Source organism: Lutjanus erythropterus, chromosome 20 (genome assembly GCF_056507025.1).
Source record: "Lutjanus erythropterus isolate fLutEry1 chromosome 20, fLutEry1.hap2, whole genome shotgun sequence".
In the NCBI taxonomy this organism is placed as follows: Eukaryota; Metazoa; Chordata; class Actinopteri; order Lutjaniformes; family Lutjanidae; genus Lutjanus; species Lutjanus erythropterus.
In genome coordinates this window covers 34,955,001-34,971,859 of record NC_139336.1, presented here as the reverse complement: position 1 = coordinate 34,971,859, position 16,859 = coordinate 34,955,001, and the positions used below count along the sequence as shown (strand labels likewise).

Below are 16,859 nucleotides of genomic sequence, written 5' to 3'. Positions count from 1 at the left end.
CAGTGAAGAAAGACCGCCTCCAGATCTCGCGAGAGTTCCGCAGATGCAGGGTTGTCCTGGACACGACTGTCAGGTCGTAATGTTGTGTGTCAGAGGGTTACAGAGGATTAAACCTGTTTTAGCTCCACATGGAAACACAGGTGAGGCTGTACAGGTGCACTAACACCTGTGTGAAGGCGTTGTACAGTTTTATCATGTGTGAAATAAACGACTCGTCTAAATTATCAGTTCCATTCAGTGTCATCCTGTAAGCTAATGTTGCTAATGCTAACTCCTGCAGGTTTCAGAAGTCTGACGGCCGCTTCACGTGCAGTCCGACAAAAAGATGACACGGTAGGTAATGACGGTGGTTTCTAACAGGCGCATGTCAGCGATAACAGGTTAACATTACTGTTATTTTGTGTTTCAGCTCGTTGAGATGGAAAACCCGTTCAAAGAAGCACAGAGAGGATGTATCCTGTGCAGCGTCACAGTGGACTACAAAAACACTCAGGTGAGTCAGTGACGCACCTTCACACCTGGGCTGCACAGTTACTCTAATCGATTATGAAAATTATCATTAGTTGCAGTCCTAACCTCAAGTGCCTAGTTTAATTAATCCTGTCACAATCTCATCATCTTTCCTGTAACAATCATTTTAATTATTATTGATTTATCATTTTCTCCACTAATCAATCAGTTGTTTTGTCCCTAAAATGTCAACCTGACGTCCTCAAATGTCTCGTTTTGTCCACAACTCAAAGATATTCAGTTTCCTGTCAGAGAGAAAAAAAAAAAACAGGAAATATTCACATTTAAGAAACTGAAATCAGAGAATTTGGACTTTTTGATTAAAATAAAGGGGAAAAAAATCTATCATATAGTTAGTGATTAATTTAATATTTGACAGTTAATTAATGGATCAACTTGTTGTCTGATTTTACAGCAGCTTTTTTAAAAAAAAAATTGTATATATTTTTTGGTGTTTTGTGCAATAAAACTACAAAATCCAGAAACCCAGAAAAAAAACTTCTGAAATCTGAAAGGTCACAGAGTGTTGATAAATATCAGTAGTAATCTGTGTTTTTCAGCATCTGTGACAAAGTAAAAATACAAAAACCCACAGAGTAATGAAACATTGAGTGGGTTCTTTAAGACGTTCTAGCCCGTCTCCGCCCTGCAGACGTGTTCTGAGTGTTTTTCATCTCGTGTGTTTTGGACACGGACGTGAAGCTTCAGCAGAAACAGCTGGTTAACTCTCACATCTGTCTTCTTTCCAGCTGCTCTCTCAGTTCATCTCTCCTCACACGGGCAGAATTTATGGCCGACACATCACAGGTGAGCAGCTGAACCCGAGGTACTTCCTGTTTGCATCGTCACAATAAATGTGGATTAATAAAAAATGTTATTGTGGCGTCTCTGTCTTGATTTGACAGGCCTGTGTGGAAGAAAACAGAAGGAAGTGTCCAAAGCCATAAAGAAAGCTCAGTCAACAGGTCAGTGTCCATCACAGCTTTAAATTCTTTAAAGGGATGTTTCGTCATTTTAAAAGGGACGAGCCAGTTGTTTGAACGTTTTCTTCTGAAGCCAGAATTCATGTGAACAGCAGTTTCTCACACTGTGATGCTGCAGTAACAGATGAGGACGTTTTTGTCCTTCAGCTCATTATCACAGATCTACTGTAACACAGAACAGTATGCATACATTTACTTTATTACAAAATAGACCTTAAATTTATTAAACTGACATTAAAAAGTCTGAAGTCATAGATTTAACTTTAGAACTTGATATCAATCAACTGTGACACTTAAAGTCATAGTTCACCCAAAGTTTCCCTCAGTGTCTCCTCCCTGTTCTGATGTGAGGATGATGAAGATCTCCAGTTCATAAAACACATTTTAATGTTGCGTCTCTAACTGTAACCGTGTGTGTGTGTGTGTGTGTGTGTGTGTGTGTGTGTGTGTGTGTGTGTGTGTGTGTGTGTGTGTGTGTGTGTGTGTGTGTGTACTGACTCGACTGTGCTGTTTCTCCATCCAGGTTTCATGTCGGTGACTCACAAACATCCACAGTTCATGAAGGACCCTAACATCTGTGGTATCAAACATCTGGATTAGTTATTGATTATTGTGTGTTTAATTGTTTATTAAAGTATCACTTCTGTCACTTTGTGTCTGGTTCTTGTTTCCACACTGGAAAACAACATTTCTATTAATTTCATTAAACGCAGCATAGTTGTTTTTTAGCAAAAAGAACGTCTTCATCAGAACACAAGAACATCTGTAAACAATTCTGAAAATATATCAGATAACATGAAAGTGTTCAGATTCACTGAAGTCACAACACAAACACACCAACAGATGAAGCCGCAGACCAACAACTCCTGAGTTCTGTGACAGAAAATCACTGGTTTTATGAATGGAGTTTGGTTGGTTTGCAGAGTGATGTTTGTCTTCTAGAACGGTGGTTTCCTGTCAGAAAAGTCTGTCTGACAGAAAGATAGAGGTGAAAATATTCTACATGTAGCGTAAAGACATTTTGCCGCTGAGTCTGTCCACACCAGCTGACTGCTCAGCTTCCATACTGCTGCTGCTCCCTACTGAAGGTACATTTGTGCCAAACACAACCACATTTTAAATGATCTGAACTATCCCTTTAAAATAAACAGCGTTAATGAATGAACAGCCAATAAGAAGTGATTAAAATCCAGGTGTTCCATGAATCTGAAGCAGGAATGTATTTTGTCTTCACGAGCTGCTCTTCCTGCGTTTCCTCTCCCTCAGCGGCTGCGTCTCTCTCAGTCTCTTCCGACAGTTTGTCCTGTCGGGACGCAGCAGCGAGGACGCGGTCTCCTGAGAGTCTGTAGTATCTGAGTGGATCTGGGTCGCCGCGGAGACGCCTCCGTCCTGCTCGGCGCCGCAGCAGACGTCGGGAACAGGAAAAGCCTGGAGGGTGAGAGTGTGAGTGTGGAACAGAGGAGAACAGGAGAACAGAGCTCTGACAGCCTCGTGCAGCAGAAGGTTGTTCTTCTGCTCCGGTGGATCGTCGTCTGACGCTGCGGAGAACACAGAGAGAACACAGAGTTTATTCAGAGATCCTCAACCTCACTGTTCTAATGAGACACATGAAAAGATCCGTGTGGCGCAGGACGGTGCCACATCATATCCAGTCCCTCCAGGAACAACTCACACAACTTCAACCAACAAATTCTTTATTCTCAAAACATTACTTTTTTTTCTCATTAAGTATAAAGAGAACATTTCATTTGCACAGTGAAGTTTAGATGTTGATCATCAGTATCTGAACCAGTCAGGACAAAACAACATTAGCAATAAATCATGATTATATTTTGTCTTATTAATGTGAAAAGTGATGTCATCATTAACTGTGGTGAGAATCAGACAGAGAGACGACTGAACCTTTTCCAGCTCCGCTCTGCTTCTTCTCTCTCAGTCTCCTCCTGAGGGCCGAGACGTCGGCCTGCAGAGTTTCCACCAGACGTTCGCTCTCCTCCACCTCCCTGCACGCTTTCTGTCCAACACAGAACACAGAACACAGAACACAGTGAGAGTGTGTGAGGAGGCGGGACGTCAACACACACTGAGAGCAACACTCCATCAGCTGCTGCTCACCTGCAGCTCCGACTGCAGACACTCGTTCATCTTGTTCACCTCAGTGACGTCTCTCAGCAGCCCGGTGGAGGAGAAGAACTTCGAGCTGCAACAACAGAAGAAGAAGAAGAAGAAGTGGGAGGAGCAGATGTGATACAGGTGTGATGTGAACATCTGTACCTGACGTACCTGTGCTTCTTCATGGTGGCGTTATAACCTGCTGCAGAGCACGGAGCCGACACCTTCCAGTACGACAGCTGCTCCAGCAGACCCAGGTTGTTGACCAAGACGGGAACGTTGATGAAGCGCCTTCACACAACGGAAACACAACGTTTCATCAACATCAGAGGAAAAAACGCACACAAATACACACGTGAACACATGGACAACAAGAGTAATCCACTACCACAATTCAAGTTGTTTTCAGAAATTTATGACTTTAATCTCAGAAAATAGTAGATTTTTTTTCTTGAAAATTTGCGATTCTTTTCCAGAAATTTCCAACTTAAATCTCAGAGAATATCTGAGATTTTTTTCCCCTAAACTGACATCATTAATCTCAGAGAATATTGTAGTTTTTTCTGTCACAAACAAAAACAATGCAGCAAAATGTAAGACGTTTTTTCTGGAATAAGCAGCAGGCAGTTTGTGACGTGTTACAGTGTGTAGTTGTCATATTTAAAAAACAGTAGAAGGCAGCAAACACCACAGTGACAACAGAATAAATGAGTTTTCTTTATTTAAACTTGTATTAAACAGCAGATAACTGATATTTACTCTGATACTGTTTGTGTTTGATATTAAGAGCTGTAATAATCTTTATGAAGATTATTTCTGTGTGCTGAGCTGTTAGTTTCCTAACAGACTGAGGGATGATCTCAGTCTCTTAAATAACTCGGTTCTTTACAGACGTTCTGTGAAAGAGGCAGCGCTAACAAGTCAGCCACTTAGTACCAGCATCAGTCTCGATGAAGACGTCTCTGTCCTTCAGGAAGGACTGAGGGATTATTTTTGTTCCCGCCCACTGTAAATCAAAACGCGGTTGGTTAATTCACCTGTCACTCTCTAAACTAACTCAGGCTGTGTCCTTCTGTCCCAGTCATGAAGTCCTAACCAATGAGTGAGCAGCTCTAAACTTTCTCTGCCTGGAGACAACAACAAAATAATCTGATTGGATAACTCTACTTGCTGTTTTCAGGACACTTTCATTTCAAAAATGTTGATAAAAATGAGGTTTAAAATAGAATCAGAAGAGAATCTAATATATTTCAATATAACATTTGAAACAGTGACCTGTTAGAACTAGAACGTCCTCATGTTCCCCTCTGTTCTAAATAAGACCCATCATCTCGTGTCCAGTCCTCTTTCAGTTTGTGACACACCAACATATCAGGATCAGATGTTTCAGTCCGACCCTCACAGTAATAATCACAAATCAGAATTACATTTTCTATCATTAATCTGAATCAGCACAGAAACTGAACTTATCAATAAATTAAAAATGGAGTAGAATGAGGACGGCGAGTCCGAGTCCCTGACCTGCTGCGTGAGATGAAGGCGGCGTACTCCATCCTGTGAGTGGATCCTGGAGCCGACAGCTTGCTGGGCGTCAGCAGGACAAAGATCATGTGAGGGTTGGACAAGGCGTTCTTCAGCTTCTCGTGGACGAGCTTCTCTCTGAACGTCATCTGTTGGTCCGTGTTCCTGCGCTGACGGTACCAGCCAATCACGTTGTCCTGCAGAGTTCAACAGGGGACAACTCCGTCGGACACGGACGGTCCAGATCCACGCATCAGTTCTGCACGTGTGTCGGGTTTTACCTGCTTGTTGTCTGCCAGGATTTTCTTCAGCGCGTCCACGTTCACGTCTCCGACACCGGTGTAGAAGCTACGGACACACAGAGAGAAACGACCAACGTCTGCACGGTCGTCAACAACAACAACAACAACAACAACAACAACAACAACAACAACAACAGCTGCTTCATGGTTTCACACAAGTCAGGATTTTAAAACGTGTACAGGGTCAAGAAATGTTACGTTAATAATAATCACAGGAAAAAATACATTTATGAGAAAAACTTTTTTTTTTGTTGGGGAACCACATGGATTTATTCCCACCACCAGAGGATGACATCATCAAATTCTACTTTACAATCAGATTTATCAATGAGAAAAAGTCCTTCAGGATCAATTCATTTGATCCGTCTGTAGATGTGACCGGCCATAAAAGTGTCTCATCCAAGTCCAGATGTTGTTCTGTGTGTAACACAGCTGGAAAACTTTCTCAGAAACCTGTGACTTGAAATTTACAACTTTAATATATTATTCAGTTTGTTTGGTTTTTAGAAATTCACGAGGTTTTTCTGTGAATTTAATCTCAGAGTATTTCTGGTTTTTTTTCCTCATACATTTTTGTCAGAAAAGTATGACTTAAATTCTCAGAGAATATTTCTCTTTTTTCTTAGAAATTTACAATTACAATCTCAGAGAAAAACTTTCTTGTAAATTTCAGACTTTAATCTTAGAGAATATTCAAGTGTTTTTTTCTGATAAATTCATGCTGTTAATCTCAGAGAACATTTGAGGGTTTGTGAGTTTTTTTCTAACTTTAATCTCCAAGAATATTCTTTTTTTTTCTTGTTAATTTTCAATTTAAATCTGAGATTATTTCAGTAAATTTGTGACTTTTTCCTCTCAGCTTTCCAACTTTAATCTCAAAGAACATTTGAATTTTTTCTTGTAAATTTGAGGTTTTTTTTCTTGTGAATTCACGACTTGAATCTCAGAGAATATTCAGACTTTCTTCTCTTAAGTTTTGTTTTTTTCTTTTTCTTTCTTTGCACCGTGAACTTCAGATCAGATTTTCTCTGCTCCAGGACTCACTCATGCAGTCGGTGGCAGGCGATGTGCTTCTGTATGTCTGTAGAAGAAACACAGACATGTTATTATCATGTGACGGCGAGGCTGTGACGCTGCGTCATGTGACCACCTTTAACTTACTGTAGGTCTCCTCGATGTGAATGTGATCAGCCTGAGAGTCACTGATGGTGATCTGCTCCTCAAACCTGCTCTCTCCCACGATCACACCTTCCTGCACAGACAGCAGACAAACTAAATCAAACTCCACTGTGACAGAAACATCACAGCGTATATTTGAGCCGTGGACAGACGCTGATTTGTTCTACACAGTTCCTTTATGAAGCAGAGAACCTTTAAATGACTCCATTCAAACACAAAGATTTTAAAGAAACACAACAGGATTAAAAACACACATAAGATTTTTACAGATTAAAATTAAATTCAACAGAGCTAAAATGATTTATTGATTAATGATCAGAAACTATTTCTGACAATCGATTAACTGTTTCAGTCATTTTCAAACAAAAATAATGAAAAATTACCAAATATTCACAATTTTCTGCCTCTGAAAGATGATTTGCTGCTTTCCTTCATCCTACATGACTGAAAACTGAATATGTTTGGGTTTTTTTTATTAAATTTAATTTAGAATTTATCAAAAAAAAAGTTATTTTACTTACAATAATTACCTGCAGCCTTAAAATTTTATAAAATAGATTAAAAAGGAAAATAAAGATCGCAGCGCAGACATATAAAAAAATGTGACTTAATATTTGTAAAATCTTGATGAAAGCCATGTGATCATTTAGAATTCTGTTGTATTTGTGTGAACTCATGTCCACAGTCTGTACATCAGAGTCCCAGCAGGACTCAGCTGTGGGCGGTACCTCCAGCTTTTATGTTGAAATTGAAAGTTTGTATGAATCGCTTGTTGATTTATATATTTGCCGAATTTCTCAGCAGACCCGCTTGACTTTTAAGCTGCATTTGGTTGCATTTCACAACCTACGTATACTCGTCCACAATCCGCGTCATGTTAAATAGGAATATTTCTGAACGGAGTTTGGTGGTTCGGTATGTTTACTCTTAGCTCGGTTTAAAAAGTTGTAGAAGTAACGTGGAAGAAGTTTTAGCTTCACTTGAAACACAAACACACGCGTCCACAGCTGAAACCTTCACTATCAAACTGTTAATCAAGACCTAATTAACTTTAAAGTCTGTTCTTTGGGACGTTCGTGTTCTGTTGTTTGTAGCGTTCCTCCTCAGCCTGCAGAACTGTTCTCTAACCGCCCGCCAGCCTCCATTCAAAACACGTCGGTTTTAACGAGCTTTGATTGTTTCTCACCACGTCTGAATCACTGTTCACATGCTGGAACATCAGAGAAGATAAAACGATCCCAGACACCCGGACAGTCGGCTCCGCCATGCTGCTTCTTCACTACACACATGCGTCATCACTAACGTCACTGGAGCGCGACACAAGCGCAGGAAAAGTCTGCGTTTTTACCGCGCAGTCCGCCATGACGTATGTATGGAAGCTGTAAAGAGCCCAAACTAAAGATTTTAAATACAGCAATAATTACATACTGAAGAAGAAGAAATAAATTATTGTGTGGTTTAATGCTGCATTATCTCCATAAATAAACAAATCACAAACTAATTCAATCAAATACTCGAATGTTATATTTATTTGTGTGTTTGTTTATTAATTTGTACACTTATTTCTTAATTTATTCATTTATTATTCATTCACACATTATTTATTTGTTTGTTTGTTTATTTATTCATATTTTTATTTATCCATGATGTAACTAAATATAACTTAAAAAGGAATCATAAAAAATAATAAAGTAATAAAATGTGTCAGCTTCTTAAATCAAAAGTCAGGGGGCGGGTCAAAGCCTCTGATTGGTGAGTGAACAGTATGACAGACCCTGCAGGCTCAACCGATCGATCGAGTTCTCTGACTGAGCTGCAACTTTGGAATTCATTTCACTGTAATGAGAACATAAATAAATAAAATTATAAAAAGATTAAATCAATGTGTGAAAAATGAATAAGTAGATAAATAAATTAATATATGAATGAATGAACAAATAAGTATATAAATGTGTAAATATATATAAAATAATGAAAAAAAATAAATACATACAAATTGATTTTGAATAAATATATTTGATTTTAATTTAACTTTTGTTTTTATGTATATGGTGACATATTCTTATTATTACATTAAATTTATTAACTAATTAATAATTTATTTTATATTTATATATTTTAAAGTGTCAAATTAAATATTTACTCCTATAATTATTTATGTAGGATATTTATTTGTTTGTTTGTTTATGTATTTATGTATTTATTATATATAGTTTTGGCTGTTTAAACCTTCCGTAGACTTGCGGAGGGGCGTGTCTTAAACCACTGAGCTGTCTTTACATATTGACACAAGATACAGTTTCTTTGTTTCCTCGGGACATTAAAGCGCGCGGACACTGTCTCACCGTCTCTCAGGTATTTATTTCAACACAAACACAGTGTTTGTTGTTGTTTGTGTCGCTGTTGTTTGTTTTTATTTCTCTTCACTTCACATTAAAACTCAACACTTCGACTAACGGTCCGCTGCTTTTTCCCTTCAGCCAGTCAGCAACAGTGTTGGAATGTGACCACGATACTTTTACTCAAGTACTGAAGGTACTCGAGTACTTCCTTTTCATGCTACTTTCTACTTCAGTATTTTCAGAACCATTACAATAATCAATCGATTAACAGAGAAAATGATCAGCAGATTAATCCATAATGAAAGTAATCATCAGGCCTACAGCTGCTGTTAAAGTATTCAGTCTAAGTAACTCAGTAACTGTACGATCAATATTTAAAAACATAGAAAGTACAAAAGTATTATCAACAAAATGTACTTAAATGATTAAAACTGAAAGTACTAATGACGGAAAATGATAAATAATAACAACAACAACAATTATTATTATTATTATTATTATTATTATCACCTTAAAAGTACAACTTTTAAGTACTCATGATGCAAAATGTTAAATTATATTTTTATTATTATTATTATTTATTACATTGTTGTTGTTGTTGTTGTTGTTAGTGTATTAACATGATAATAACTCTGATGCACTTTTGCTTTGTGTTTGCTGAATTTGAAAAGTAACTGTAACTGAAGCGTCAGATAAATGTAGTGGAGTAAAAAGTAGGCTGGTATTTTTCCCTCTGAGATGTAGTGGAGTAGATGTATAAATAACATAAAATGAAAATACTCGAGTAACATACAAGTACCTCTCACAAGTAAAAGTCCTGCGTTCAAAATCAAAGTAAAAGTACATAAGTGTTATCAGCAAAATATACTCAGAAGTAAATGTTCTCATTATGGAAAAGTTAATTATATTTATGTGATACCATATTTATCACTGTAGTATCATTATTATTATTATTATTATTATTGTTATCATTGATTATTTATTTCTGCACACTGAGTACTATTTATATGTATTTATACTTTACTGTAGAAGTTTTATTTGGTTCCTTTTTACTTGTACGTGGAATCGTCACTGTGAAAATACTGTAACCCTCACTACTAAACTTCATTTATCATTTTTTACATGGTAATAATTATTTATAATTTTTCTCTTAGTATAATATCACACACTGTTTTACAGCACACTCAGTGTGCACTTTTCCTCTACACACTATCCCATAATCTAATATTTTCTAATTTCTATTTTTCTTATTTTGTTCTAATTATAGAAAGTGAAGATTTTGATAATTATAACTGTGAGTGACCAGTGGAACAACAGGCAGCCGAGCTGAGCCTCGTCTACTTCATATTATTAGTCTGTTTTTCACACGGCAGCCATTTTCCTGTGACATCACACTCAGTGTGTGACATCACACACTGAGTGTGATGTCACAGGATGTCACACTGTGTATAAGCAGTGAGGATCTGACAAATCATCTCCTGTGATTTGAAAACTGCCGTAGACCACATTAAGATTTTGATCTGTTTTCAGAACATCACAGAACCGGAGACAGCAGGACAGCTAACGCTAACATTAGCCTACATTAGCTTGATCACATCCAGTTTGTTTTTCTCCCAGGCTTAAATAAATGTGTCCATTATGTCCACTGATGTTTCAGAGTCTTCTGTTCTGTCTGTTGTATCATTTAAGACTAATGATAATACGTTAGCAAGGAACTGGCTAACATGCTAACGTTTGCCGTCATCTCACAGTAGTTTATGTGTTATTGGATATGTAGTTTGATCAGCAGCTGGAGGGACATCAGGACATATTTCAACATAAATCAGCAGAGAAATGAGAACGACTTGTCAGATTTTCTACGTTTGTACGACTTAGAACCTGGAACACAGCAGGACGACATCTGAGCTTCACACCCTGAGTGTGACATCAGAGGAAAATGGCCGCCGTGTGATCGTGCTGAATGAAGGTCTGAACCACGTTCCATCACGTGGTCCTCGAGTCCAGAGACCAGAGTTGAAGACAGACGGACGTTACCGTTCACTGTATCTGTATCACTGTCGAATTATCTGAAAACCTCGTGGTGTGTGTGTGTGTGTGTGTGTGTGTGTGTGTGTGTGTGTGTGTGTGTGTGTGTGTGTGTGCAGATGATGACGTGACGTGTGTGTGGCCTCAGCTGTCAGCGATGGAGGACCTGTGGTGTGTAGCTGCAGGTGTGTTCCAGGTGTGGATGTTTGTGGTGGTGTTCCTCATCATGCTGCCCGCCATGTTTGGACTGTCTCTGGGCGTCACCGGGGTCTACATCCAGATCCTGGTCCAAATCCTGGAGGTAAGGGGGACACAGTCCAGACAGACAGAGAGACAGACAGACAGACAGACAGACAGACAGACAGAGTGTCCTCTTCACGTCTTACTTCACATGTGTGGACGGTGATGAAATGAGCAGCAGGAGACTCTGGTGTGTCAGAGGTCGTCTCAAACGTTGTGTCTTTGCAGTGGGCCACAGTGCGGATCCAGAGAGGACGGCAGGAACAGCCCAGCGTCCCCGTCCCTCTGCCCAACGGTGAGTCACCTGATTAAAGGGGGACTTCAGGTTGTTTAAAGTGTGGTTACATGAGGTCAGTGTGGAGAAGCAGCAGGAGTGACGGTGTAGGAAGTTAATCAGTGTCCTGCTGTGGACAGAGACAGCAGTGACAAGGTACCTAAAAAAATCAATATCAGTTTAAGTGTACATTATATTTAGAACCCCCCCCCCCCCCCCTTTACCTTTCTGTCAGACAGACTCTCCTCTCTCCAACCAAACTCCATTCATAAAATGAGTGATTTTACCTGGATATTTATTTGATATCTGGAACTATAATCCAGATAAAACCTTTGAAATATAAAAGGGTTCTCAGAAGAACCTCCTGAGTGTGTTTTAGAGAAAAAAATCTTAGAATATAAAACGATTCTTGGCAGAACCCCCTGGATTATAGATAAAACCCTTAGAATATAAAAAGGTTCTCCGTAGAACCTCCCCTGGTGAGTTCTAGATAAAACCCTTGGAATATAAAAGTGTTCTTGGAAAGTCTCCTGGCTTGGTTCTTGTTAACACCATTACAAGGAAGAAAGGTTCTGGATAGAACTTCTAGAGAAAATTCTGGGAAGAACCATTTCCATCATAGAAGAGTTCTCTGTAGAACCTTTCACAGACGGTTCTAGGTATAACACTTTATGCTGGGCTCTATATAGAACTCTCTGAAAGGGTTCCAAGTGGAACCTTTACCAGGAATCAAAAAGGGTTCTCCTACGGGGACAAGCTGAAGAACCCTTTATGGTTCTAGTTAGCACTTTCATTTCTAAGAGTGAATGGCCTACATTTCCCATCATGCTTCCTGAGTGTTTAGTTTGCTGCAGATGGTAGCTTGTTCTTCAGGTTCTGCAGATTTCTGAGAACTTGTCTCACATACTGAATGTCTTTAAGGTGCTAAAGGTTTCTCTTGGTTCCTTCCGTACTGTTTTCCACAGTATGTTCTGTAATTTTGTTCTCCATGACCATCCTGTGTTCCCCGACAGAACAATACAGCAGGTTCAGGATATCTGACGTGAGCAGCAGCTGAAGTTCCTCATTTGTTCTCTAAGAACATTTTGTCCTGCTGAGTGAGGTTCTGTTTCAGCTGCACACACAGATCATGTGACACTGTGTGTGTGTGTGTGTGTGTGTGTGTGTGTGTGTGTGTGTGTGTTTGTGTGTGTGTGTGTGTGTGTGTGTGTGTGTGTGTGTTTGTGTGTGTGTGTGTGTGTGTGTGTGTGTGTGTGTCTCGTCTCAGGATGATGATGCAACAGCTGATTTCATAACTGTAGTCAAACAGCAGACGGGTGCAGTCTAATCTCTGAAACACTGTCGCTCATTACACACAGTGGAAGTAACTAACTACAAATACTCAAATTACTATAATTAAGTAGTTTTTTTGTACTTCTTATGAGTATATTTTCATGTTTGTACTTTTACTCGTAGTTTTATGATGTAATCTACTTCAGTACTTTTATTTTATTCTACTGAGAACAAACTTTTCATCTGTGTTTTTGTGGATTTTTTGATCAAAATGTGACATGAATTGATTTGTGATAATATGTTGAACATCAGCAGTTAAAAAGTAACTAATACTCTGTGTAGTGTGTACTACAGTATTATGTTTATAGTGTGTGTACATTAGGTGTGTGAGTGTACTTGCAGTCAGAGTAATCCTCAGTTTACTGAACTGTAAAAAGTACATTTAAGTTGTAATTAATTGTAATTTTGTGTGTGAACACTGTAAAAACAAAAAAGTTGAGAAAACTCAAAATTTCAAGGAAACAGATTTTTGAGTTTTGAGCTGAAATCAGATTCTTAGTCTTTGAAAAAGTTTTACCAACTACTGATCTTTTATTGAGATCATTTATTTTTCTTTTTCAGATAAACGTAAATCTTTGAATTTTAGAAACTCAGAACATTGCATTAAAAATGAGTAAATTCATTTCAGTGAAAGTAAATGTTAAAATTTGTCACTAAAAAAAAAAATCAGGTTTGCAGCTCACTGTGAATTTTTGATTGTTTTTTTTAGTTTCTTAAACTCAAAGATTCAAATTTATCGAAAAAAGAAAAGCAAATTATCTCAACTAAAGATTGAAAGTCAGCAAAACTTTTTAAAGTTTGTTTCAAAAGTTAAAAATTTGCTTCTTAAAAACTTTTTACAGTCTGCTGTGATACATGTTGGGATGTTTTTTAGGCTTTTCTTTGGAATGAAGCTGCAGGAACAATCAACATTGCAAACAAATGTTCCTTTTTTTCTTTTGTTTAGTTAATTAAAAATCAAAGGCACCTTGTTTAGAGAGAATAAAACCACAGAACCTCTGTTCTTAGTGTTCTCAGTCCTGAAAAAGGTTCCAGATCACAAAAATTCCAACAAAATCTGCTTCATTTGTAAAGAAGACGTGCAGCTGCAGGAGTCACATGCAGCAGAAAACTGGTCATCATGGACGTTTTCTGTGATTAGAGAAAAAAATAACTGATTGAAACCAATAAAAACTGTTTTCCCACGGGGATCAATAAAGTCTGTGTGATTGAACACTTATTCCTGCTTTGACCACACGGTCACACAGGTCAGAGTTCTGCTGTGTGTCTGCTGCTAAACCCTCAGAGTTCTCCTCGTTCTGCAGATTATAGTGGTAATGTTCTGGAAAACAAAGCTGTACATGAAGGGGTTAAACAGAGGTCAACGTTCTCGTGATCCTCTGCTTTAACATAACGTTCAGTGTTCTGCTGCTGCTGCTCCGTTTAATCTCATTTACACAAACACCTCCCCTCATACACATACACACACAGAGAACTGGAGAACGTTTAGAATGACTGATACAACAACTGGTCACTGGGTGGTTTCTAGATAAAACCCTTGGAATATATAAAGGGTTCTCAGTAGAACCTCCTGAGTTTGTTTTAGCTGTTATCCTTATTTGGATGCTTTAATTAAAGCAGCCGTCACGTTTGAGGCATTTTAAACAAACTCATCAGCGCTCTCTGGTGGACAAACTGTCTCTAAATCACCTCAGACATCTTTGACGTGTCCCTCCTGACAGTTCTTGATCAGCTGATTGAAATCCCATCAGTCAGCTGTTCCTGTTCTAACCTCCAGTTCTCCGACCGTGTTCCAGGGATCATTGAGCGAGCGGGGGGCTCCATGGAGGAGGAGATGGGGCAGCTGCGGAGCGCTCAGTCTCCGGCGGCTGGCGAGTTTGCACTGAGCGACGTCTTCTATTTCTACAAGAAGGGCCTGGAGAGCATCGTGGACGACCAGGTGACGCAGCGCTTCTCCTCCGAGGAGCTGGCCTCCTGGAACCTCCTCACCAGAACCAATCAGAACTTCCGCTACATCAGCCTTCGCCTCACCGTCATCTGGGGCCTCGGCGTCTTCGTACGCTACTGCATCCTCTTCCCGCTCAGGTCACAGTGAGGCCTTCTCACATCCTCGGGATCACAGAACGTTACAAGGTTTAATGGAAAACACCACCGATAACTGAAGAGTAAAAATCCTAAAAAACATGTTCTCCGTCTTCTGTCCCTGCAGGATCACTCTGGCCATCACCGGCCTGTCATGGCTCGTCATCGGAACGACGCTGGTGGGATTTATGCCCGAGAGCAGGTACGACAACACCGCAACACCACAACACCGTAACACTGTAACACCACAACACCGTAACACCAGAACACTGTAACACCACAACACTGTAACACTGAAACACCACAACACTAACACCGAAACACCACAACACTAACACCGAAACACCACAACACTGCAACACCGTAACACCACAACCCCGTAACACAGAAACACCGTAACACCACAACACAGTAACACCGAAACACCACAACACCACAACACTGAAACACCGTAACACCACAACACCATAACACAGAAACACCGTAACACCACAACACAGTAACACCGAAACACCACAACACCGTAACACCACAACCCCGTAACACAGAAACACCGTAACACCACAACACAGTAACACCCCAACACCGAAACACTGTAACACCGTAACACCACAACACCATAACACAGAAACACCGTAACACCACAACACAGTAACACCGAAACACCACAACACCGTAACACCACAACACCCCAACACCGAAACACTGTAACACCGTAACACCACAACACCATAACACAGAAACACCGTAACACCACAACACAGTAACACTGTAACACCACAACACTGTAACACCGTAACACCACAACACCGTAACACCACAACACCACAACACCGAAACACCACAACACCGTAACACCACAACACTGTAACACCGTAACACCACAACACCGTAACACAGAAACACCGTAACACCACAACACCGTAACACCACAACACTGTAACACCGTAACACCACAACACCATAACACAGAAACACTGTAACACCACAACACCGAAACACTGTAACACCGTAACACCACAACACCGAAACACCGTAACACCACAACACAGTAACACCCCAACACTGTAACGCCGCAACACAGAAACACCGTAACACCACAACACCGAAACACAGAAACACTGTAACACCACAACACAGTAACACCCCAACACTGTAACGCCGCAATACAGAAACACTGTAACACCACAACACCGTAACACCAGAACACTGTAACACAGTAACACCACAACTGAATTTTATGGCTTGGGAGAATAAGGAGTGGCAGGTTGATATTACAACCCCAATACACATTTACCTCTACAGTTCATCAACCGTGGTAATAAGAAAAATATCATCAGACAATACATGAAATAAGCAAATGATGACGTGTGTGTGTGTGTGTGTGTGTGTGTGTGTGTGTGTGTGTGTGTGTGTGTGTGTGTGTCAGTGTGAAGGACTGGCTGAGTGAGTTGGTCCACCTGACCTGCTACAGGATCTGTGCCAGAGGACTGTCAGCCACCATCCACTACCACAACAGGTCCGAGTCAGCTCCGAGTGTTTACCTCACCGCCATCATCATCATCAGACTCGTCAGCGGCTGCTAACGAGGCCTCATTAACACGTGTTTGTCGTCCATCTTGTTTCCGCAGGGAGAACAAACCTCAGAAAGGAGGAATCTGTGTCGCCAATCACACCACGCCCATCGACGTGGTGATTCTGGCCAACGATGGCTGCTACGCCATGGTGAGTGTCGTCGTCAGGTGTCTCGTGTTCCAGGCGTTTTGATGCGCTGATGTCGGCGCTCTGTGGTCCACAGGTGGGTCAGATCCACGGAGGTCTGATGGGGGTCATCCAGAGGTCCATGGTGAGGTCGTGTCCTCATGTCTGGTTCGAGAGGTCGGAGATGAAAGACCGACACGCCGTGACCAGCAGGTGAGACCGCAGACGTACTGATTGGTGTCACTACAACCTGTAG

At 40.1% G+C, this 16,859-nt stretch overlaps 3 protein-coding genes across 3 annotated transcripts in view; 2 read left to right on the top strand and 1 right to left on the bottom strand.

The window, feature by feature from the left end:
• On the top strand, positions 1-2,142 carry mrps18c (mitochondrial ribosomal protein S18C). The gene is made up of 6 exons (XM_084745624.1): positions 1-140; positions 281-333; positions 410-493; positions 1,260-1,317; positions 1,416-1,475; positions 2,017-2,142. Exons 1-6 carry the CDS (start codon positions 44-46, stop codon positions 2,091-2,093), a joined length of 429 nt encoding a protein of 142 aa, XP_084601750.1. The 5' UTR covers positions 1-43; the 3' UTR covers positions 2,094-2,142.
• A 484-nt stretch (positions 2,143-2,626) lies between these two features.
• abraxas1 (abraxas 1, BRCA1 A complex subunit) lies at positions 2,627-7,916 on the bottom strand. Its single transcript, XM_084745626.1, has 9 exons — positions 7,794-7,916; positions 6,590-6,680; positions 6,473-6,509; positions 5,408-5,474; positions 5,127-5,323; positions 3,777-3,896; positions 3,609-3,693; positions 3,396-3,507; positions 2,627-3,031 (listed from the first exon to the last, which is right to left on the bottom strand). The coding sequence occupies exons 1-9, from the start codon at positions 7,872-7,874 to the stop codon at positions 2,724-2,726; spliced, it is 1,098 nt and encodes a 365-aa protein (XP_084601752.1). The 5' UTR covers positions 7,875-7,916; the 3' UTR covers positions 2,627-2,723.
• A 937-nt stretch (positions 7,917-8,853) lies between these two features.
• Positions 8,854-16,859, top strand: part of gpat3 (glycerol-3-phosphate acyltransferase 3) — a 12,039-nt gene continuing 4,033 nt past the window's right edge. The window contains exons 1-8 of the mRNA XM_084746155.1: positions 8,854-8,962; positions 11,094-11,275; positions 11,443-11,509; positions 14,617-14,905; positions 15,030-15,104; positions 16,332-16,421; positions 16,534-16,627; positions 16,701-16,816. Of these exons, the coding sequence (XP_084602281.1) occupies positions 11,132-11,275; positions 11,443-11,509; positions 14,617-14,905; positions 15,030-15,104; positions 16,332-16,421; positions 16,534-16,627; positions 16,701-16,816 (875 nt within the window). The 5' untranslated portion in view covers positions 8,854-8,962; positions 11,094-11,131. The remainder of the gene's footprint in view (positions 8,963-11,093; positions 11,276-11,442; positions 11,510-14,616; positions 14,906-15,029; positions 15,105-16,331; positions 16,422-16,533; positions 16,628-16,700; positions 16,817-16,859) is intronic.